Source organism: Mus caroli, unplaced genomic scaffold (genome assembly GCF_978045245.1).
Source record: "Mus caroli unplaced genomic scaffold, Mus_caroli_1 scaffold_3, whole genome shotgun sequence".
NCBI classification, from domain to species: Eukaryota; Metazoa; Chordata; class Mammalia; order Rodentia; family Muridae; genus Mus; species Mus caroli.
In genome coordinates, this window is record NW_028227258.1 from 28,547,044 (window position 1) to 28,573,081 (window position 26,038).

The 26,038-nt window shown below is 44.1% G+C and overlaps 1 protein-coding gene across 1 annotated transcript in view; it reads right to left on the reverse strand.

The window, feature by feature from the left end:
• Papss1 (3'-phosphoadenosine 5'-phosphosulfate synthase 1) overlaps positions 1 to 12,106 on the reverse strand; it is an 85,064-nt gene extending 72,958 nt beyond the window's left edge. The window contains 1 exon segment of the mRNA XM_021157472.3: positions 11,975 to 12,106. Coding sequence (XP_021013131.1) covers positions 11,975 to 12,034 — 60 coding nt within the window. The 5' untranslated portion in view covers positions 12,035 to 12,106.
• Positions 12,107 to 26,038: the final 13,932 nt, after the last annotated feature.

Consider the following 26,038-nt stretch of genomic DNA (forward strand, 5'->3'; position numbering starts at 1 on the left):
AGAGAAAGGGAGAGTGTAGGAGGAGTGCTTCCTTCAGCAGAATGGTAAAGGCAGCGGCTCCTAAAGGCAGGGCTGCAAGGCACATTCACCTGCACCTAACTAAGACACACCCTTCCCTCATATCCCCTTCAACTCCTGACAACCACCACACACACACACACACCTTCATGGCATCTTCATACCATGTGTAAATGACGCTCGGCTCCTACCCTCCCCACACACCGCTCCTTCACTAGTGCCCTCTCTTCCCCCAGTTAACATCACCTCTCCTTTACTTCTGCCTGGAATTCTCGCTATTCCCTACCTCCCTGAAGATCTCTCTTTTATGATCTACTTTCTAGTTCTGTAAGCTATGAATAAAAGTGTATATATATATATATATATATATATATATATATATATACACACACACACACATACACACACACACACGCACATACACACACATACACACACACACACGCACACACACGCACATACACACACATACACACACACACGCACACACACACACATACACACACATACACACACATACACACACACATACACACACACACGCACACACACGCACATACACACACATACACACACACACGCACACACACGCACATACACACACACACACGCACACACACGCACACACACGCACATACACACACATACACACACACATACACACACACATACACACACGCACACACACGCACATACACACACATACACACACACACGCACACACACGCACATACAGACAAAATGTGCTTACAATTTTAACTTTCGGTGCAAGAGAAAATCTAAAGTATTTGTGTGAAGCTGGCTTATTTTACAGAAGATAATGATTATCAATTTCATCTGTTTTCCTGCAAATGTAAGAGTTATATTTTTCTTTTCTTTTCTTTTTATTTTTTATTAGATATTTTCTTTATTCACATTTCAAATGTTATCCCCTTTCCTAGTTTCCCCTCCAAAAATCCCCTATCTCCTCCCCTTTCCCCCCGCTCCCCAACCCACCCACTCCCGCTTCCTGGCCCAGGCATTCCCCTACACTGGGGCATAGAACCTTCACAGGACCAAGGGCCTCTCCTCCCATTGATGACCAACTAGGCCATCCTCTGCTACACATGCAGCTGGAGCCATGGGTCCCTCCATGTGTTTTCTTTGATTGGTGGTTTAGTCCCTGGGAACTCTGGGGGTACTGGTTAGTTCATATTGTTGTTCCTCCTAGGGGGCTGCAAACCCCTTCAGCTCCTTGGGTACTTTCTCTACCTCCTTCATTGGGGACCCTGTGCTTTGTCTAATGGATGACTGTGAGCATCCACTTCTGTATTTGGCAGGCAATGGCAGAGCCTCTCATGAGACAGCTATATCAGGCTCCTGTTAGCAACCTCTTGTTGGCATCTGCAATAGTGTCTGGGTTTGGTGGTTGTTTATGGGATGGATCCCCAGGTGGGGCAGTCTCTGGATGGTCACTCCTTCAGTCTCTGCTCTGAACTTTGTTTCTGTAACTCCTTCCATGGGTATTTTGTTCCCCATTCTAAGAAGGAGCAAAGTGTCCACACTTTGGTCTTCCTTCTTCTTAAGTTTCATGTGTTTTGCAAATTGTATTTTGGGTATTCTGAGCTTCTGGGCTAATATCAGCTTATCAGTGAGTGCATATTGTGTGTGTTCTTTTGTGACTGGGTTACCTCACTTAGGATGATATCCTCCAGATCCATTCATTTGTCTAAGAATTTCATAAATTCATTGTTTTCAATAGCTGAATAGTACTCCATTATGTAAATGCACCACATTTTCTTGTATCCATTCCTCCGTTGAAGGACATCTGGGTTCTTTCCAGCTTCTGGATATTATAAATAAGGCTGCTATGAACATAGTGGAGCATGTGTCCTTATTACAAGTTGGAGCATCTTCTGGATATATGCCCAGGAGTGGTATTGCTGGATCTTATATTTTTCCTTATGGCTGTATAAAACCCTATTGTACACATGGACCACATTTTCTTCATCCATTTATCTGCTGAAGAACATCTGGGATGGTTTCATTTCCTGGCTTATTGTGACTAGTCAGCACACACACACACACACACACACACACACACGATGCCCAATGTCTATGAAATGTATTGACTCTGGCTCTGAAACTATAACCAAGAGTAGTGTGTTGGCTAGCATTATGTCAACCTGACAAAACCTAGTCATTAAGAAGAGAACCTCAGCTGAAGCTCTGACTCCCCATAAGATCAGACTGTAGAGTGTTTTGTTAACTAGTGGTTAAGTAACACTGTGGTGGTAGCACAGTGGGCTGGTGGTCCTGGGTTCTATAAAAAAGCAGGCTGAGCAAGCCAGGAACAAGCCAGTAAACAGTGCTCCTCCACGGCTTCTGCAGCAGCTCTTGCCTGCCCTGTTTGAGTTCAATGATGGCACGGATAACCTTTCCTCCCCAAGTTGCTTCTGGTCATAGTGTTTCATCAGAGCGGAGAAACCCTAACTTTAAGTAGTACAACCAGAAAGCCAAAAAAAACAAACCCCTGGGCAATGGAGAGACTACGGCGAAGCATCTGGGAAGAGAGTGGGGCGGGGACATTCGGAAGGAGACATCACCAGAGTTCAGCTGGAGCATGGAGACCCTAAGTTCAGGATTTATGGAGATTTTAGATGGAACATAGCAAAATTAGGTTAGAGGATTAGAACAGAAGTATAATGCCTAGTTATTGTGCTTTTAAGTTGTAAACAAATCTCTCTGTCGTTATTTGGGAACTAGCTAGGGTTAAGAAAAACTGCTGCCATATTAAGTTCCTGCCTACATTTAAAATAATATTATTTGTTACAACTAAGTTCTTCCTGAGCTTAGATTCAGGGTAACACAGGAGTCATAGAGTGACTGTGTCCTTCTGTTTTATGAAAGATTTGTGGGTCACTGGTTAGCTCTTCATTAAAGGTTCATCAGTAACTCCATGTAGACCCAGTCTTTGTTGGGAGGTTTTTATTACTGCTTTAACTCACTGACTGCTAAGGAGCTGCTTACTTACATTGCTTATATCTTCTTGATTAGCCATCAGAAATACCTATCTGAAGGTGAGAGTGGGGAACTGAAATCTCCCACTACTATTCTATCAAGACCAATTTGACTATGTCCATCAGTGTTTATAAAATTGTAAGCCCCAATGTTTGGTGCATATGTATTAACAAAAGCTGCTACAGTCAGTCCAACATTGTGGCAAGCTTGGAATCTAGGCTGCAAAATACTACATGGGGCTAGCTTAGGTGTGGAGACCACCTACAGGTCCCAACCTGGACACTGGGGCTGCAGGAACTTAACAAGGGCTGGATTTGACTTGCATGAGTTCCGTGTTAGTTTAGACTACACCAGATGCTCATTCAGTCTCCTTGTCCCAAGCAGACAGTATTTAGATTTAGTATTTAGTATTTAGTATTTAGATGGCATCAGATGCTCATTCAGGAGAGAGATACTGTCTCAAGCAGACAGTATCTCTCTCCAAGATGTGCTGCGTGAATCAGGAGAGTGTGTAGAGAATACAAAATCATCCCCCTGCCTTACTGCCATTTATCTTTTCTTACTCTATGCTATGCTCACGTGCTATGGTACCTCACGTGACTTCTGTGGTTCTTGAAGGTCATTCTGCATATGGTGTTGTTCATCTTTTACCAGAGAACAACCACTTGAAACTCCTGCTATCCTGCTGATATCCACCAATCACTACATTTCTTATCTTTCTGGGACACTGCCTCATGGACACCAGACTGGCTCTGAACTCACCAGGTCGTCAAGGATGGCCTTGAACTCCTGATACTCCCACTTCTACCTCATCAAAGCTGACAGAATAGACAGAAGCTATCACTCCTGAATTTGTTTGCAATCTTTATTTATGTACATGTGAGTGTACCTGTGTGTGCAGGACCCTGTAGAGACAAGAAGATGACGTCAGATCCCACGGAGCTGGAGTTATAGGCAGTTGTAACCCAGCCAGTGTGGATGCTGGGAACCAAACTTAAGTCCTCTGGGAGAACCAGAGCTCTCTTAAATAGCTAAGCCATCTCTCCAGCCTGAGACTATATTTAAGGAATCAATTTCCACCCAGATCGTCTCTGTGTACTCTTCTCCAGATGCTGTTAATAAAAGAGCCTGAAGGAAAGGCTGTCGTCCCACTTTGCCTTTCATCATCACGCACAGGGAAAGCATCTCCTGCCCAAGTGACTTTCACTGCTCATTGCCCTGAGGTAGGAAACCTCCAGAGGCCAAAGGAACAATGTGAAAATTCTTTTCATGAGCATTCCACAAGAGCTACACCCTTCTTCCACCAATTTGACTAAAAGCTGTACTCCCAATAAAATTATACTAGATATATTAGTATGTTACATTATACTACATAATAATCACCTATGGAAATCTGTATGGGGATCTGGATGCATTGCTGAAGGAGAGGAAGCTTGGCAGCTATGCATTCATTTCAAGCCTGAGAAGTTCCAGACGTGGATCCCGGCCTCTCGGCCTGCCTTCCGTGAAAAGCAGAGAACCTCTCTATCATGGGCTCCCATCAGTGCTGCCCAGAAGGGAGCTAGGTGTCTGCCGGAAAGGAATGAAGAGGGTAGTCCAAGGTAAACTTCCTCCACTCGCCAAACCTGTTTGACTTGCCCATTTTGTGTTGGGATGTTTCCAAGCCACTTTGCTCCTAGACAAGAAGAGACCTGTATCTAATGTGTTTTACTGTGTTTTGTTCCTATGAAATATTTCCTTCTTTTTCTTATTAAATTTGAGGTCAACCACATAAAAAATTACCCAACAAACTATATACTCATGAAGTTAATGGATGTTAGAAAGTGCAAGATACATAGAAACTAGCTCACTCAATCACTAAAGAGAATGTCACCTGCTGGTTTCTTGCCTACTATATTGAAAATGATTCTGGCAGAAAACTTGGGTAGTCTGGGTACAAGAAAGTTTTTGTTTACATATACTTGATACTTTTCACATTTAAAAATAAATCTGAAGCCAGGAGTGGCAGTTCACACACCTGTAATCCACACCCAGAGAGGTAGAGGCAAGTAGTTAGGAGTTTAAGACAAGCCTCAGTCACACAGAAAGTGTGATGCCAGCATAGACTACATCAGACCTTATCAAAACAAGGAAACAGATTTTAAAAAAAAAAAGTAGCTATTAAAATAAACAAATCTGAATTTGGAGAAGTCCAAAGCAGCCAAGTAAAGATGTCCATTACTCACCTTATCTACAAGAAAGAACCAAAATTATAAACAAATAAAGAGCTCCAAGTTCAACCTAAGTGACTAAAGAGGGACCCAGGAGCTCATCAAGGCAGAGGTGGGAACCCAGTAAGACACAGACCTGGTGTGCAGGGCAAAGAACAAAGCCTAAGGTAAACCTGGCCCTGGAACTAAGGAGAAAGGATGATGGGAGAGTCCAACTACTCCACCATCAAGACACCAACAATTCCAGCCACACGACAGTACCACGGTCATCACAGATTTGAACCTAGCCTGAAGGGCTGCATGAAGTCCACAGTAAATCTCAGCGTTAGAAAAGACCCTAACACTGCCCATCACACCTCCAGAACCACCGCTGCCTGCTGCCAGGCTGAAAGGAGCCACTGCTGAAGTCCGTCCCCCTTGGGTGCAAAAGTTTCTACATCTCACCATCTCTGGTATTGCTGGGGCCTCTAAGATGAAAGGGTGAGTCCGGGAACCCTAACGAGCTAGGCTTCATCACTTACCACCAATATAACAACTAGAGAATTGCAAGGATATTTACTCAGTGTGGTTACAATGGGGAGAGGATGAAAGGCCCAGGGACCCCTGAGTCCATCTTCTGGGGACGAATAGGACATCTGGGATTAAACAAGGGGCAGGAGGTATATATAAGCTAACAGGACCTGATCAAGATGTGGTCCAGCCCATCCCTAACCTATTACTGTCCTGGCTCCAGTCTCTCCCACAGTGCAACCTCTCTAACCCAGCTTTGTACTTGTGGTCTCAGAACACAAGTCCACGGAGTTCCCTGTACCAGAGCGGGACAGGTGGCCCACAGTATGATGTGTCACTGCTGAGACCTGAAGAACCAAGGATCTTGTACCTTGGAGTGTGAGACCTATGCAGCTAGCCCCCCACTGTTACCACTAGTGTTGCTCCCTGAAGGGCTTAAAGACATGCCTTCTGTGTCCATAATTCCCATTGCTGGAGATCCCCAATGCTAGGCCCGTGGACATGGCCCCAGCACTGTGCCTGACTACCAGAGACACAACTGCAACCAGTACTCAGTACTCAACATCCATGGAAACCTCCAGCCACCACCATATCCACTGCTCTATTACGGTGATTCCACAATCGCCCATGGAGACTCGACTTCAACATCAATGACTATTGAGAGCTAGTAATCCTTGATTTTGAAAGTTCCTTGTGATGGTAAATATTTAGTAGCAGCCTTGGCCTCTACCCAACAGATATCAGAAGCATCATCCCCTCAATGACACAAAAAAAAAAAAAAAGAAAGAAAGAAAAAATAAGAAAGAGACAGGGGAAGAAAAGAAGAAGAAGAAGAAGAAGAAGAAGAAGAAGAAGAAGAAGAAGAAGAAGAAGAAGAAGAAGACGAAGACGACGAAGAAGATGAAGAAGAAGAAGAAGAAGAAGAAGAAGAAGAGGAGGAGGAGGAGGAGGAGACAGACAGACCTCCAGAATTGCTAACCACCCTAAAGGTGGCAAAAATCTCACCCAGTTGACAATCACTGAGAAGAGAATCTGCCTCAAAATGTACTGTCGTAGAAACATGTGGGATACTTCAAAGGTTAAAAAAAGCTACCATGCTAAAAGGAAAGCCAACACAGCTAGACACCCTGTGCCACACTGCCCCAAAACAAAACTGCAGAGTGGAAATGACTCTGGAAATGCCTTGCCCTGGGAAGAAAGTAAAAAGACACAAATACATAGAGAAGGAGAATAAAAGAAAAGAGGGGGCAGTGGTTCCAAGGCTAGACTTAGAGCTCCCACAGATGGAAAGTTCTAGGCTGGAGTGATCACCAGCTACACTTACAGCACTAGATACGTGGTCAGTACCACTAAGGAACTGGGTGTGTTATGTAATGAAGTTGCCACGTGTGGTTAGTGGCTACCATACTAGACAACAAAGACCCTTCCAAACATTACTGTCACCTTTTTAAACATTAGTCAGCCTTCCATGACTGTAACAGAAATCAATACAGTCTCCTGGATTTCAGGAGCTTCAGGCCACAGTCCCTGGGACCCACTGCTCTGGGCACTAATGGTGAAGACATGAGAAACAAGATGCCCACCACGTGGCATCTGGGAAGTGGGCAGGATTCCAACCGCCCCTTCAAGAATGCCCCCAAAGACCAGACTTCCTCCCACCAGAACCTTGTAAAGGTTCTACCACCTACCAACAGCACATGGGCTGGCAACCAGTCACTGACACATGGGCCTCTGGAGGATATTTATGCAAACCACATTAGTCAGCATTCAAAGTGTGCTTCTTGGTCGAATTTGAGCTTTCCCTTTTCTCTGGGTACTTCCTATAACATCAGCTCCCAGACTGTAGACTTAAGAAGACCAACACCTGTCCCAGCCTAGATGGAGGACAATGTTTCCTGTGTCCCACCTAAGCCTGAGTCACTCTGTACCATCTCAGCCCTCCTCCACCTCCAGAATGGGATGCTGGCCTTCTGAGAGGACCAGAGCAGTACAGAACAACATGACAAATGTACAATTAGTCATTGATTTGGTTGTCTCTCAAGTTGAAGGTGAGACCCACCAGAGCAGAATTCCTTTTGGCCCTTCTGCCTCTGCACACCCAGGATGAGGAACAGAGGCAAAAACAAAGCAGGTATTAAACATTTGATTAATTATTATTAAATAGTAGCAAGAACAGTACTCAACAGTGCTGAGGACCACAGAGTCTTTAACCTTTGACCTATGGATCCTCTGTACCCTTGACATATGTATAATTTAGCCTGGCTATGATGGTTGTTTTGTCCGTATTACAGATGAGAGAGATGAAGCACAGATGAGTTCAGGGATTGTGCCCAGGACTGTACAGATGGTTAAGGGACAGAACTTCAATCTAAACCTTTCCATATATGTCGTTCATTTCCTTACTTAAACAGACTAAAGATTTATGTTGTCAAGAGCATCCGAGCTACTCTACACCCTACCCGTCTACCTTCTGGCCACATGGGAGTTCAGCAGATACAAACATCTCTAATGAAATATGTCAACAGGATACAGGATACAGGATAGCATCACCACATACGGAGCTGTACAAGCAATTCAACCCAGGAGCAAAGGAGTATGGAAAAGGTCCACATGGCGACATACTTAAGGTCAAATAGCCCAAAGCTCTGAAGCTCCTCACTAAAGGGCCGTCCAGGCAGCCCAGGCAGCAGCAAACTACAAAATCCTAAGGATGTGATGTGTAAAAAGGAAGATGTGCTGAGCTGCAGGGCTTTGGGGAGTGCTGGGAGACAGAATCAGGAAACCAGAATGTGGCTACCTATGTATGGTTCAGAATCTCCTGCTCCATTTCAGACTTCTCTGAGGGAAGAATGGTAACAAACTCTAACAAGAAGATGCCCTTGTACAACCCAGTCCAGCATAAAGCTAACGTGAGCAGGGGGTTCAGCTGGATACGATTCTACGGAAGGGTGACACTTGAGTCTCAAACAAGCAGCCCCAAGCTTCCCAGAGTCAAGTGACAGGTTACAAAGGGCAGAGGGAAACTGTCCCCATTGCAGGAAAGATTGTATCAACTAGAGAATGACATGTGTTACATTTCAGACTGACATCAAAGGAGGCTCCTGTAGAAAACGGACTCTTGGCTTCCCTTTACTACACCTGTTGGTATATGGTAACAGCTGAACAACTGTGCTTCCTCCCTTCAGGACACTACATTCTCTTACCTCTTACTTAAGACTTCTGTGAAGCAATTTCTTTTTCCTGCTCCTCAGCAGAATGCAGTGTCTAAAGCTTAGAACCTGCTCTCAATATGTTAATTAACACCCTAAGTCCTGCTCAAAGCTACTCCTAGCCTAGCCTAGTTTAATACCTGTAACAACGTACCCAGGTCCCAGAGAGCAGGTGCGAAGTGCCTACCCAGAGCTAAGATGTGTGATAAATGCCAAATACCCTCCAGACGGGTACATACAAAAAAGGCTTAAAGCATCAGTAACTTTACACTGATCACAAATAGCACTGAGCTTGTATGTATATTAAAAATAAAAATCCAGCCGGGCGTTGGTGGCGCACGCCTTTAATCCCAGCACTCAGGAGGCAGAGGCAGGCGGATTTCTGAGTTCGAGGCCAGCCTGATCTACAGAGTGAGTTCCAGGACAGCCAGGGCTACACAGAGAAACCCTGTCTCGAAAAAACAAAAACAAAAAAAACAAAAACAACAACAAAAAAATATATATATACATATATATATAAATTCAGTGAAAATATCTGGGCTATATTAAGCTAAACAAATCGTATTATTGACATCTAATTTATATTTCTCCACTTATTTTTATGTCTTTTTCTTTTAAGTTATACAGGTGATTCAATTTCTCTGAACACAAAATTACAATTTCAGCTAAGGCTGTCCCTTCAGATACAGGCTTAGAATTCCAGTTGCCACCTTAACAACTCTGTCCCTCAGTTTCCTCATTTATAAAATGGAGATGCTACATGTGGTAACTCTATGAGTTCTGGGACAGCACGTGGACACATTCAGGGTCCTGGTTTTAAACCCCATCCACGGAAACACTGCAAAAACTCAACAAGTGAACATAGATACAACATTTCAGCCTATCTCCCAACGTCTCAGATGAAAACTTCAGGACATCTTTTAATGTCTCTCTCCTGGTCATCGCCTCAGTCTAGTCTGGTCCTTCCTGTCTGTTCTTTCCTGCTTTTAGCTAGCCATTCAACTGTTCACACTGGATTGGCCAACAAGAATACCTTAAACAGTGTGGCTATGTCAACCAGGCTTCTAGTCTGCCAACTTAATCCTCACGATGGCACAGTAGGTACCTGCATTTCCTCTGCAAACCAGCCTTCCTGGATTGCCCGTTTTATGAAATGAGAACATTAACATTAAGAGTGCATAGATTTTTTTACACTCACACCCATCGGATGAGTTACATGTGTTAGGGGAAGTCATTCTATTAGAGACTGGAAAAAAAGAAAAGTTCAGAAAAATTTTAAAAATTCTAGCTCCATTCCAAATCTCCTAGAAAAATCACCCTAACTCTTTAGCCAAAAATTTACATTATACAACCCTGCTCCACCCCATCTTTATCTCTGCTCCCCAACAAAAACTCCCTTCAGTAGTCAAACATGTCCCTGCTCAGGGATGTGATGGCTCCACCCACTTCAGAAATATGAGGTTCTCCATAAACTCATAAAAATCCCTGGGGCCAAACTAACCTTGCCTCTAAACTGCAATAAAACTCCTATCTTAGGCCACTCACTATGGCCCATAAAAACATATGCCCTTAACAATCAGTTGCCATGAGCAAAGCAAACCCTGAGCCCTATGGTTTTTTATAGCTGTCAAGTATGGGTCTCTACATAGCAAACGATGTAATACATAAATGAATTAGGGCAGCAGAAGAGTTGGCTCAGCAGTTTAGAGCACTCTCTCTTACAAAGGATCCCCAGAACACACACAATGGTGGCTCACAACTACCTGTAACTGCAGCCCGAAGGGTCCAACACACCCTTCTGCAACACCAGGCACACTCCTGGTGCATACACATACACACAGGCAAAACACTCAGACTCATAAAATAACAAAGTGATTTTTAAATAAATGACTTATAGACAGACAGTATTACTGAAACTTTTTTTAAATACTCCAATTTAGTCAACTTACCTCCCTAACCGTGAAATCCTGTTAGCAACAATAGTGACGCCGAATCCGAGTTTCAGAGCAATGGTTTCGTTGCTCTTTCACCTTCGTTATCTTCTCTATTCAGAAAGACAATCCTGAGAAGGGCACACTGTTACACCCTCCAGTCACCTGAGATTCAGAGTGGAGTGACTGTCCTCAAGATCACCCAACTTACAAACGGCAAGGCTGGGACTGGAGCCCACGACAGGAGTCTGTCCCTTCCAACCTCCTAATCTCCCTTTTATCTCACATCCCTCTCACCTTCTAAGAAGTTAAGGTAAAGGATGAAAGAAGACAGAATTCTTGAATCTGACAGCAGACATGGCAAATCAATGACTTCAAAAGAACACTAGCCTGAAACAGCATTTTTTTTTTATTTTTACTTTCTCTCCTGACTCACCAAGGGCAGGTGATGATTTGTAAATCATCACCTGTAATTAAACTTCATGATCCTGTTACCTGAGGAATAAAAGAAAAAAAAAAAAAAAATCCGTCTAACGCTGAAGCAGGGCCTTTGCAGCCTCCAAAGTTGGATGGTCTCCAGCTTCGCGCTTACCATCTTAGCGGCCACCACCAATGAATAAACTACAGAAGGAAACGACCCTCTGAAGCCATAGTACTCAGCCAATGAAGCCTACTGGTACTCGCTGCTCAATGTTAGAAACAATCTTCCCACACCTAACTGTCACCAGGAATCGAGTCTTTAAAAGTATGTCTGTGTCAGACATTCCAATTTAAAACAGAGACACAAAGAACCTCAGTCCTGCAGTCCCGATCCATGAATGGCCACATTGTTATTCTCTCAGCACACTGCAACTCAGAAACGTAAGGACTCGGAGACCGACCCAAACCTGGGCCAAGCACACCCGGAACGTGCAGAGGCGCCTCCGTCTGCCTCCGCCGCAGCCCTCCGCCTCGCCAGCCTAGGGGACAGCTCCGGGCCTGGACTCGCCTTCACGGGCCGCCGCCGCCCGGGTCCCCGCCCCCGGCTCCCGCAGGATGCACCGGCAGCCCGCGGTTCCCACAGCCACCCACGCTCCGGCCTGCGGCCACCACTCACCCAGTTCTGCGCGTTATTGCTCAGCTTGACTTTCTTGCACAGACTCCCAGGAATCTCCATGGCCGCGGAGCGCGGATGCACTGCTGCTGAGAGCCCGGGAGCCGAGCAGTGGGAGGGAGGCCGAGGGGCGGGGCGGAGCAGGGAGAAGGGGCGGGGCCTGCACCCGGGGCTCCGGCGCGCGCTGACGTGCGCTCCAGCTAGTGATCTCCTCGGCTGGAGCTAGGCGTCTGAGCAGCGTGGAGGGCGGGGCAAAGCGGGAGGCGTGGGGTCGAGACCTCAACATCCAATCATCAGGAGGGGCGCTTGAAGCTCCCGCCTTGACCCAGGGCGAGGGGCGTGGTCTGAGGGTTTGATGGAGAGAGCCTTCAGATGCTGAGCACGCGCAGTGAGCGAGCAGGAGCGACGCCTGCAGAGCTGGGCGTGGGAGACGCTCCCTAGAGCTGAGGCTGGTAGGGGAAGAAGCTGACGTGGGCTCCTGCTGCTCTCTAGCTTTTCTTCCGCAAACACAGCATAGGCTCGATGTGTGCACTTGTCAACTAGGCCGACTTTGATGTTTCCCAGCCCTGCAAAAAAGTAGAATTACTTAAGTGAATTCACCATTACATGTTGCTCATCGCTTTGCAATCCTACTCCGTGCACAATGTTTTTGACATCAATTGTATCTCATCAAGGATTAGAAAGTATTTGTAAGGTGACGCCTTTCCCACTTGGAGAGCCACTTTCTATCAGGAAATTTCTATGCAGTGTTTGTTGCCGCTGACTAGCCACAAAGGGGCTTCTCTAGTACTTGCTACTCATAGAGGACTGAAATCCAGGTTCCCTGGTACGCAAGGCGGAATGCTCACCTATAAAGCGCATTTTCAACCACATATAGTCCATGACCAGTTGGTAAAAGAATGGGGCTGGGAGGGGGAGGCCTTCTCCAGGAGTTATAACCCTTCGCACTCATCCCCATAACTTTAAGCTCACCATAACCATAACCACAACCATCCGCAGTCTCACAAAATTTAGCTGCTTACTCTGCTACTGTCAGTGATGACACACACACACACCCCAATCATCAACACTTGAGGCTTGCTTGCATAGCCTATTGCTAGCAAGTCAGTCCCTATTTGCTCCACTGACAAGGTCTCAAATTAATCTCCCTCCTCCACGTCTAACAGGAGTCGTCATTGCACAGATACACGCACACACACACACTACACACACACATACACACCACACACAGAGAGAGACGCACACAACATGTATTCCCCGTCACTCTTCTGCCACCCTCTCTGTTCTCAAGAGTGTCAGACAGGTACTTCTAAAATGCAAATCAGATCTTAGTCCTCCACCATTTAAAATGTCTTGATTGCTTGCTTATTTTGTCTTTCTTTCCTTCTTTCTTTCTTTCTTTCTTTCTTTCTTTCTTTCGTTCTTCCTGGTTCGTTTGTTTTTGTGTTCTTGAGTCAGGGTGTCTCTGTATAGCCCTGGCTGTCCTGAAATTCACTCTGTAAACCAGGCTGGCCTCAAACCTCTCACTCCTGAGTGCTGGGATTAAAGGCGTGCTCCATCCTTTAGCTCTATCTAGGGGATTCTTAATCTAATAGTATATAGGACTGAATTTCAATACAATTCTAAATTCTGCTAATAACAGTCACAAGAATGAGACTAAAAGACTAAAAATAAGGACAATGATAAACAAGAAAATGTGGACAAAGGCCAATCGCATATATTTATGAAAATGTCATAAAGAAACCTATTCTTTTGTATGCACCTAAAAAAAATAATTGTTTTCTTTTAAAAGATTCTAAGTTTCAGACTAAGGTGGTGGGGGAGTGCCACCTGGAACCAGCCATTTCTCAGAGAGCCCCCATTCCTGCTCAAGGGAAATCGTGCATAGATACAGCTTGAGCCATGGGTGTCCTCCTAATTGACTGTAAATTGGTCCTTACAGCTAAACTCTGTTGAAGTGTTTGCACGTCAAAAAGGCCACAATGAGAAGACTAAAGGGACAGCTACAAAATAAAAGGGACTACCGGGTGTGTTTAAGTTCCAGTGCTTATAAACATATTTTAAGAACAAATCCTTGAGAGATGCTGTTGAACCAACGTTTTACTTTGATGTGTAGCAGTGCTTTTCCAACCGTATGATAGTGCACCATCCAGGTGTCCAAAAAGCAAGAGCCAGATGAATGCCTGATACCTACGTTGAGCCACTGAGCATAATTTAACTGTCAAATCTTTGTGGTCTCTATCATGGAAGGTGACTCAAGCTCATGTCCTGGGCGGTAGTTTGGACATGGTTGAGTCCTGCTTCCTGATAGCATCTCAAATCCATGTCACGGAAACCTCTTCCAAGAGAGGTTTCGCTATAGTTTCCCTCTTAACCAGAGACACCTGAGAGGAAGTTTTTCTTTGTACTTATAAATTACCCTGACCGTACTTCTTCCCAGTTACTCAGAACCCCCTGTGAATATGTCAACGATGCTAAGGTTTTCTCACTTGGACTGGTGAGAGTACAGATTCTTTCTGGGTCATTTCTCCTTGGACATTTGTAAGTGGCATTTCTCTGACTAGATTTGGCTCCTTCCCCTTGCTCTTGCCCAGGTGGACTTTGCGATCTCTGGAGCTCACTTTTCAAGTCTCTCTCCCTCCATCTCTGCTGTTCTGTCTTACAGTTCCATCTCTTTAGTTCAGATAAAGTTGGTCTCTGCCCTGGCTCCGCCTCCCTGGACAATGGTCGGGACAGCTAATAGGCTGGGGCTAGGACTTAGTTTACATTCCCATTGTTCCTGGAGTTTTAAAGAAAGTCATTGGTTCCTAGAGGCCCAGCAGGGAATCACCTGCCACAATACACCAATTTAAGTAATGCTGAAAAAGCAATGGCGATTAAGTCAGTGTGGCCTGTTGGGGGAGAGGAATATATAAATCGCTATGGTAACCCCCATGGTTTCTCTTTTGGCAGTGATGTGCAATTTTAAGTTTAAGTAGAGGTTAAGTATAGCTTTAGGTTGGAGGCAGGGGGAAGAATGTGGCTTAGGTGACCATGATCTCAATTCTGGTTCTGCAAGGGGACCAGAATCAGTTCTCCTTGCCTAAAGAGAACAATCTGGTACCCATAAGATTTCTCTGGCTCCAGTGACTATCCATCATAGATAGTTTGTTTAGTTTTTTTTTTTTTTTAATGTGGGATGTGGCCTATCCTTTGATGCACTACTGTTCCACCCTAGATGACTTCAGGATTAGGACAGTGGCTCCTAACCTTTGTCCCTTGAGCCTTGAAGGAAAATGAGATAGATTAGATCTCAAAGGGGTTAGATGAACATTCCTGGAGTGATTAACAGAGCTACAGCCAGAAATTAAACAGGCTAAACAGTAAAGGGGACAGACACAAAGTGAAACTAGATATGCTAAGCTTTCAGCCTGCGTTTAGTGACCCTATAAGCCCAGGGAGAAGACCATGCCTTTTAGCAAAAGTGGCGTCTAATGGGTGTTCACTATCTGATATTACTGCTCAGTCCTGCCTGCTACCCAGGCTCGGAAAACTGTCTCCTACCTTTGTTGGGTTTTTCTAGCTGTATCAGGTGAAAGCGCATCCAGTCTCTGCTACCTTCTCCACATAGAAACAAAAGATGCTTTTAAAAGTCATTATGGATGTTTCTTTTTTGTGTGTGCCCCTTTGTAGTAATAATAATCATTTTCAATCTTAAAATCTACCACTTCATTGTACTTCCCTAAACAATGTAACTTAGTCTCTATTAAGTTCCAGGCTTGCCCTGGTTATACAGTAAGACCTTATCTTAAGAAACAAAGCTGAGACGGATGGAGCTGGGTGATCAAGTCACTCACCACAGGAGTACCAGATAACAGTTCTCATGTTGTGATGTTGGTGTGATGAAACTGAACAGTACGTAAAGAGGTGGATGGCACTGGACGGAAACTGAAACTCAGGCAAGGTGAGAGAAAACTGAAATATTTTATGCAGCCTTGTATGCAAATATATCTCTTCTGTCTGTCAGCTGGTAGGCTGTCAGAACACATGCCTACCTCAAAGATACTGGATTTCCAGTGCTTACAGTGGTCACAAACAAGAAGATGCTTTCTAATGTTGTTTCCAATAAAAAGATCCAGGGCTCCGTGAGGAAATGACTCGTTCTGGGAATGTGAAGGAAACCATATAAGATGAACTAGAGCGTATTTTACTTAGAAAATAAGAAAATGCAGGGCTGGGGATAGAGTTCAGTGGGCAAGGTATTCAACTAGCCCGAAATTCAATCTTAGCACTTTGTAAACTGGGTGTTATGTGTGGGATATATACGGGGGACAGGACAGGACATAATCCCAGCACGAAAGATGGGGAGACAGGAGAATCAGAAATTCAAAGTCATTCTTAGCTAAATGGTCAGTTTTAAGTCAGCCTGGGGTACGTGAAACATTGTTCAGGAAGAAAGAAAAGAAAGAGAAGGCATGGGAGAAGGGAAGAGAAGAATGTTTACATCAAGACACCCACCATTGTCTTAGTCAGGGTTTCTATTCCTGCACAAAACACTATGACCAAGAAGCAAGTTGTGAAGGAAAGGGTTTATTCAGCTCACACTTCCGCATTGCTGTTCATCACCAAAGGAAGTCAGGACTGGAACTCAAGCAGGTCAGGAAGCAGGAGCTAATGCAGAGGCCATGGAGGGATGTTCCTCACTGGCTTGCTTCCCCTGGCTTGCTCAGCCTACTCTCTTATAGAACCCAAGACTACCAGCCCAGGGATGGCTCCACCCACAATGGGCCCTCCCCTCTTGATCACTAACTGAGAAAATGCCCCATAGCTGAATCTCGTGGAGGCATTTCCCCAACTGAAGCTCCTTTCTCTGTGATAACTCCAGCCCATGTCAAGTTGACACACAAAACCAACGAGTACAACCATCTTACAAGGATCTGTCTAAGAAACACAGGCGCAGACTGAGAGAGCTCCAGTGGCCAAAGTTGAAAACATTTAAGCAGCAAATACTGTGGTGTTGGAATGTAATAAAACAAACACCTGTGAGTCTGCTGATGCCCGGAAGAGGCTGAAGGAGTTAATGGAGAAGGAGGAAACCTCAAGTGCGGAATTCTAAATAGTTAGAGCCTCTGAAGGAGCAGGAACACAGCCCTCTGGCCCTTACTGGGAGCTGTGTGAGCTTCTCCCATAGAGTGCTTTATAGAAGCAAAGCAGGAAAGGGTAACTTGACTGTGATGAAACAGGCAGAGTGCACTGGAGCCAGGGCGAGTGAACTGTGAGGTTGCTGGTAGATAGCCTTCATAGAGTAAATGATGATTTCTCTGTTATTTCCTCCTCTGTGACCAGATCATGTTTTCAGGATTATCATTATACTACTAATACAATATATATAATAATAATAATAAATCATATTCCAAATAGTAGGCTGTAGCCTCCCCAGCCTGAAGCGGACTGGCACAGACCTCGTCGCCACTGAGGTAGGGCCACCTGCAATGCAGCTTTCCGACTTGGTTGGCTCCTTTTGAAGTGACAACTGCCCTGCTCATCTGCTACCTGCCGAGAGGCTGAACCTGTCTTCCTGAGACATTCCTGAATAAGCAACCAGCCTGGTGACCAAGTGCTGACAGAATGGCTCCAGGCACCAAGAATGGACTGGCGGGGAGGATGGGCCTTCCCCCTCATAAGCACGGTCTCCTAGTATACTCTTGGGCCTTGATCAGAGATATTTTTGTCTTGGCTTCATTATCTTTTCTCACAGTCTAAGTCTCTTTCAGCCCCAGCCTGCCTTCCAGAAATACCCGGTTCATGTAAGCCGCGGTTCGGCTTACAACAGTAGACTAAGCTACAAAATCCCTAACAAATAGTCCTCAGAATTCTCAAGGCCATCAGAAACACTGGAAAACTCAGAAGTCGGAACACTCCAGAGAAGGCTGCAGAGACAAGACAAAACCAAAAAAGAAAATAAAGAAAAAGAAAAACAAAATAAGGTGATGCTCTAGATAGGATCCTAGAAGACAATGAGAAATCATCAGATGGCTCTGCGGTTAACAGCCCTTGCTGCTCATCCAGAGGCTCCAAGTTCTTAGCATCCACATCAGGCCACTAACAACCATCTGTAGCTAACTTCTCCAGAGGACCCAACGCCTTCGTCTGCACATACCTACACCCATAGGCACACACATCACATAAATACACATAAATACACAATTTAAAATAATGAAAATAAGTATGCCTGGGGGGTTGTTTTGGTTTTAATCATGTCTTTATTTGTTGAGATTATAATATATCATTTCCTCCTTTTCTCTTTACTCCCTGTCTTAGTCAGGGCTTCACTGCTGTGAAGAGACACTGTGACCAAGGTGCCTTATATTTTAATTAGACAATATTTTAATTAGAGCTGGTTAACAGGTTCAAAAGTTCACTCCATTATCATCACAGCAGAAAGCATGGCATCTTCCAGGCAGGCATGGTGCTGGAGGAACTGAGAGTTCTTGTTCTAAAGGCAAGCAGGAGGAGACTGTCTTCCAGACAGCTAGGAGGAGGGTCTCAAAGCCTACCCTGACAGTGACACACTTCCTCCAACAAGGCCACACCTCCTAATAGTGCCACTCCCTAGGACAAGCATATTCAAATCACCACATTCCACTCCCTGGCACCCATAGGCTTTTTCAAACACATGAGCCTATGGGCGCCCTACCTACCTATAGAATAATGCAAAGTATATTTAGTTCAACTTCAAAAATCCCCATAGACTATCACAGTCTCATCAATGTTTAAAAAGTCCAAAGTTCAAAGTCTTTTCTGAGGTTCATGCGGTCTTTTAACTGTCATCCTCTATTAAAATCAAAATAAAAAAAAAACCAATCATATACTTCCAACATATCAAAGCACAGGACATACATTACCATTCCAAAACCTCACGGCGAGGAAATACTGGATCAAAGCAAGACCAAAAACCAGCTGGGAAAACTCCAACCTTCAAGTCTCCATGACCAATGTCAAAGAGTTCTTTAGATCCCCTCCTTTCATGCTTGTTGACTGCTGTTAGCAAATTTAGCATTCAGCAGCAACACACTTCTTTCTCTTTGGCTGGTTCCACTCCCTGTTAGCAGCTTTCCTCAGCAGGTATCCCAGGCATGTCTAAGATCTTGGGATCCCCAAGACAACTTCAACTTTACAGCTTCTTGATCCAGCGTCTGGGATCTACATATGATCTTCTGGGCTCCTCTAAAGGGAGCGTCAGTCACTTCTCCAGCTCTACCCTCTGTAGCACTCTGACTTCTGGTTGACTTTACTCTATTGCTGCTGCTGTTCTTGGTAATCATCCCATGGTACTTGCATCTCCAATTTGATGGAGTCTTCTGCTGCAACTAGGTTCCACCAATAGCCTCTCATAGGCTCTCTTCATGGTGCTAAGCCTCAACTTCTTTGCATGACCCCTTCAGTCCTGGGCCTTCAACTGCAACTGAGGCTGCACCATTACCAGTGGCCTTCCCTGGTCTCTCACAGTGCTAGCTTTCTGTTCTCCATGACGCCTTCATGCCTTCAAAACCAGTATTACTTGGGTGGCTCTTACATATTACACAAGTAGAGCTGCAGCACGAGGCACAACCTTGGCTATCTCTGGAACACAGCTCCTTAAAGCTCTCAGAAAACACCTCCCAGAAAATTTCACCTCAGTAATGCTGGTCTCTTCTTAATCACCATTGATTTCTTAGCTCTGGCAAACCAGCATCAATTATCCCAGTAGTCTCTTCTGTTCTTGACTCTAAAGCCAGAGCCACATGACTGAAGCTGTCAAGTTCTGCTGCTTGCTGGAGCTGTACCATGTTCACCTTGCCCTATACATTATCATCAGCTTTCTTCTTTTCAACTTCTTCACTGCCTACACTTGGCTGTCCTGAAACGTGCTCTGTAAATTGACCTTGAACTCAAGAGATCTGCATGACTCTGACTCCCAAATACTGCGATTAAAGGCATATACCACCATGCCTGAGCCAAGGCTTTTCATAGCCACTGTTCCTCAAGATCCAGATCAGAGGCCTGTGTCTTTCAGCCTCAAGATCTAGATCACAAGCATTCCCTCAACTTCTGGATTGTAGTTCATTCCAGATTAAAAGTCCAAATGAAAACAATAGCCAGGTAATAACATCTAATGTGACATAACCACTCCTTGTTCAATTGCAAACACAAATAATAAGCTTTGCTAGATGGATCTTGCCCCAAGGTCACCACTCCCATAATCTGTCTAATATCCTTGAACACAGGATTTAGCTCCATTTCACTTTCTGGTGCCTCTTTAATACTTGAATCATACATTTTGTATTTTTTCTTTTTAATCTTGCTACACTTTGTCAAAACACACTTTACGAGAGTAAACCAGAGGACAAAGTCCACGCTGGGCTTTTCTGAGACGTCCTTTGTCAATGCAATTAGTCTGATACTCTTCACCTAGCCTTAGCCTCAGGCAGATTCTTCAAACAAGGGCAAAAAGCATCCACATTCTTCACCAAAATCGCACAATAGTCTCTAGGCCACATAATGAAATTGTTCTCCTCTGAAACTACTTAAGCCCTGTCTGCACAGTTCAACTCACCCTGAGCACCAATGGTGTCCATATTCCCACTAGGATGGCCCATTAGTCTCCACTTAAAGCATTGCACTGCCTCCCAAATCCAAAGTCCGCAAATCCACATTCCACCAAACAAAAACATGGTCAGGCCTATCACAGCAATCTCCCACTCCTGGTACCAACTTCTGTCTTAGTTAGGGTTTTACTGCTGTGAAGAGACATCATGACCAAGACAACTCTTATAAGCAATAACATTTGATTGGGGCTGGCTCATAGGTTCAGAGGTTCAGTCCATTATCATCATGACAGGAAGCATGGCAGTGTCCAGGCAGACATAGTGCGGGAGGAACTGAGAGTTCTTGTTCCAAAGGCAAACAAGAGGAGACTGTCTTCCAGGCAGCTAGGACAAGGGCCTCAAAGCCCACCTCCACAGGAAGACACTTCCTCCAACAAGGCCGCACCTACTCCAAAAAGGCCACACCTCCTAATAGTATCACTTCCTGGGCCATGCTTATTTAAACCACCACACTCCCTTCAAACTCTTCCATATATTGTATTTTTTTCATTAATTGTTGTTACATGTGTGTGTGTGTGCATGTGTATGTATGTTCTTTAACATATAAATACAACCGGCTCAGTCCGTAGAATATTGCATATATGTTTTCAGAGCTGACCATTTTGTACTGCAGAGACAATTGGTATGCTCTTCCCTGGGGAAGGCTATTTCTCCCCGTCTCAGTATTCCTTAGTTGCAGATAGTTCTTTGTGTAGGGTTGAGGCCTCTTGACCTTTCCCCTTTCCTCATTAGCCTGTCCATTGATGTCATCCTTGTTCAACTCATGTTAAACAGCCATGTTATTGAGACTTTATGGGTGTAGCTTTGGACACGATGTTCCTAGGAGGTACAGCAAACTCCCTGTTCCTCCAGCTCTTACAGTCTTTGCTCAATCTCTCCTGGAGGGACCCCTGAGCCTTAGGCACAGGAGATGTGTTGTAGATGTATCCACTGGGATTAAGCTCCACAACTCTGCATTTTGATTGGTTTTCATTTTCTGTAACTGTCTCTGTCTATTGCAAAGAGAAGTTTCCTTGATGAGAAGCGAGGGATACACTTATCTGTGGGCATCACGACAAATATTTAGAATATAGCTGGCCATTGTGCTGGTTCAGAGAAGTGGCAGTTGTTGCTTCTTCTCCAAGATCCATGAATTCACTAACCCTGAGAAGTTGATAAAATTTCCATTATCAGGCATGATTTCCTGCTTGTTAATCAGGTATTACATCCAACTAGACAGCTGTTGGTTGCTACCAAGGTACGCATATGACTGTACCCCTAGGGTTATCCAGCCAAGCTGGTGGTTGATCTGGTTCACAGGTGTCACAGCTGGGTAGGACCACTGGTTGCTTCCTTCCGTGGAAGCTTGGATGCTGCCTGCTGGTCTCTTGAGAGCTCGTGGTCAGGGAGGAGGCACTTGGGTCAGTTTCAGCTCAGGGACCTCTGAGCTTTGTGTGTGAAATGCATGGAAATTCAGCTAAGGAAATCACAACCAACATGCTTTAATTCATGGCAGTACAGGGCTGGAGAGATGACGATGACTCAGCCAGTAAGGTTGCTCGCTGCTTTTCTAAGTGACCACAGTTTGGTTTCTAGCACCGCTGCAGGCTTCTCACAACCTCCTGTATCACCAGCTTCAGCAGATCCAGAACCTTCTTCTGAACTGCATGGGCACCAAACTAAAAAGGTTTTCTGTCTCTGTCTATCTGTCTGTCTGTCTGTCTCTCCCATCTCTCTCTCTCTCTCTCTCTCTCTCTCTTACACACACACATTTACACACACATATATTCACAAACACATGCATATCTACACACACCTATACACACACATACCTTTCTATACATTAATCTTAACAGAAAGAAGAAGGAAAGGTGTCAGACAGCTTGGCCCTCCATAACTCAAGGCAATAGAGCGCATTCACAAAAGTATAAAAGCGTGACAAACATGCTCAGCTTTGGTACCAAGCTCAAACTGAAAATAAAGTACAGGACACTTTGAATATACATTAATAAGCAGTTCGCCCCTAAAATACTTGTATATGTGCTGTAGTAAGAAGTTTAGACAATTATCCAAGTAAAATTGTATCCTTATCATTTATTTTTTTATTTGATTGGTTATTACTTTTACTATCATGATCTGAAAAACCTCCCCCAGTTGTTTCTTTTTCCCTTTGGCCTGCTTGCTCTGCGACAAACAGACAGACAGACAGACGCGCAGACAGGTTTTGCTCGGGGCATCCTCACTATGCATCCAAATCCTGCAGCAGCCTGCTCTCCTCTGCAGAGGGTGAGCATCAGCCTCTTGAGTGGCAGTGGTGGACTCCTTCTCAGCTACTCTTACCTCTCTTTGTGGTCACTACCTCATTACCAATGCCATGGGTGTCCTCGCTGCTAGCTGCTAAGAGAGGCAAGTACCTTTATGTGTAAGCTCTCTGAATGCTTAACAAACAATGGTTAGAGGTCAGTAAACAAACTAATTATTTAAAAGTAATGAACATTTAACATAGAGGTTTTTTCCTCTCACTCAAAATACGTAAGTGACCAAAGCTACTGTTTTTGCATCATTCTAAAGACTTGATTCCTGGTGCTGAGGAAATGAATGTCAATACAACGCTTGCCACACAAACATAAGGACCTGAGTTCAAACCCCCATTTGAAGCTAAGCGCAGCTCCATATCTGTAACCTCTGTGTTGTGGGGGCAGAGACAGGAAGGAGGATACCTAGAGCTTGCTGGCCAGCCACAATGAGCTCCAAGTTCATTAAGAAACCCTATCTCCAAAGATAGCCTGACAGTGACTGAAGAAAGCTCTGACACTAACCTCTGCCCTCCACATCCATGTTACACAAGCATACATATACACCAGCATGAACAAATGCCCACAAACATCACACACATGCACACACACAACAGTTAAAAGTAAAAGATTGATTCTTCACCTATTTGCTCATCCTCAAGTACTCTGGACATTTGGCATTTTCTCTACATCATCCTACATAGCAGAAATGCATACCTTTAGTAACTTGTTATTTTCTTTCCGTAATTTTTAAGACATGGCTCAATCACCTTGATGGTTTCTGTCTTTAGCTAAGCATTGTTGTGCACGCCTGTAACCCCAACATTAGTAGAATATGGCAGGGATAGCATGAGGCTGGTCTGATCTACAGAGCCAGGCCCTTCTCTAGGAAAGCAGGAGGTAAGTTACAAAGGAGGAGGGAGGAGGAGAAGGGGAGTGCAAAATATGGAGGGACAAGAGAAAAGAGGTAGGGGAGTGAGGGAGAGGGAGGGAAGAGTAAAGGAGGAACCAAGGGAGAAGAGAAAAGAAATTCTTGATCTCTGGTTCTGTATTCAAATTTCAGTCAAGAGTCTATCTACATTTTGAAATAATGAGTTTCGGTTATGGGGAATTTTACAGAGTAAGTTCTAAAGTTGGACGCTAGATGGCAGTGTCTGTAAACTTCACTCTTTCCTGGGACTTGGTGTCTGGTAGTGGCAAATGCTGTTTAGGTTTCCTGTGGATTCAATGGCTTATTTGTGCTTTGTTTTGGTTCCAGTGGTGTATAAAAATGTGTGATTATTTAGGCTGTTAATCCTTTTATGTTGTTTCTTTTAAAAGATCAAATAATTTTTTGAGGCAAGGTTTTCTATGTGTGGGTAACACAGGCTGGTCTAGAGCTCACTGGTGTATAGCACAGGTTAGAGAGGCGCTCACGGTATAAACCAGGTTGTTCTTGAACTCACAGCAATCCTCCTACCTCAGACTCCCAAGTGCAAAGATTACTACTGTAGGCCACCAAACCTAGAAAAAATATCAAATGAATTTTTTTATTAGCCTACAAACTCTACAGTGCTTTATTCTTAAAAGTCGGTTCTTTTCATGTTTTGTACGATCATTAACTTTCATACTTAAATATTTTCTGACTTTTTCTTAAAATAAATGTAATTTGTGTCACTTTAAATAGGTTTAGGGTGTTTTGAAATAACTAAACCTTTTTGATTTGAGATCACAGAGGTGCATAAGAGTGAAAAGACACACTTCTCCCCATTTAATATATTGTATTACAAGAGCTTGAACACAGAGAGTAGAAAATAAAGTGGGATACTTCTTTGAAATGTAATTATTCTAAGCACGCACACCTTCAATTGTAGATCTCTAGAGACTGAGACAGAAGGACATCAGAGCAAGGCCAGCCTAGGCTAGGTAGTAAGACCCTGTATCCACAAATAAATGAAGTAATAAACTCATGGTTCTAGGAGTTTTCTGTCTACTTACTAGGAAATTAAACTGTCACCTGGCATTGAATCCAGAGTAAACGTAATCAATTAAAGAAAATATATTTTATGATAGTTAAAGCAAAGAGTCTCCGGAATGAACTATAAGCCAGCCACAATTCAATGTTTGCCTTTATAAGAGTTGCCTTGGTCATGGTGTCTGTTCACTTTAGCCTCAGGAAGATAAGGGTTAAAAGGAGCTACATTTTTCACCAAAATGTTACAAAAGCCATCTTTAGGCCACACACTAAAATTCTTTTCCTCTGAAACCTCTAGAGCCAGGCCTCCACAGTTCAAATCAGCCTCAGCACCAATGTCTTCCATGTTCCCACTGGGATGGCCCATTAAGTCCCACTTAACGCATTCCACTGTTTTCCAAATTCAAAGTACCAAAGTCTACATTCTTCTAAACAAAAACATGATCAGGCCTATTACAGCAATACCCTAGTCCCTGTCTTAGGGTTTCCATCACTATGAAGAGACACCATGACCAAGGCAAACATTTAATCGGGGCTAGCTTACAGGTTCAGAGGTTCAGTCCAGTATCATCATGGCAGGAGCATGGCAGCATCCAGGCAGGCATGGCGATTAAGGAACTGAGAGTTCTCCATCTTCATCCAAAGGAAGTCAGGAGCAGACTGTTTTTCAGGTAGCTAGAAGGGTCTCAAAGCCCATCCCCACAGTGACACACTCCCTCCAACAAGGCCACACCTCCTAGTAATGCCACTCCCTGGACCAAGTGTGTTCAAACCACCACACTACCAAAAGCAATCTACAGCTTCAATGAAATTCCCATCAACATTCCAACACAATTCTTTACAGACCTTGAAAGAACAATATTCAACTTCATATGGAAAAACCAAGACAAACAAACAAAACCAAGATAGCTAAAAACAATCTGTATAATAACAGGACTTCTAGAGGTATCACCATCCCTGATTTCAAGCTATATATACTACAGAGCAATAGTAATAAAGCCACATGGTACTGGCATAAAGCAGATAGGTTAATCAAGGAAATAGAATGGAAGAACAAGAATTAAATACACACACCTATGAACACTTGATTGTTGACAAAGAAGCCAAAACTATACAATGGAAAAAAGAAAGCATCTTCAACAAATGGTGCTGGTCTAACTAGATGTCTCCATGTAGAAGAATGCAAATAGAACCACATTATCACCCTGCATAA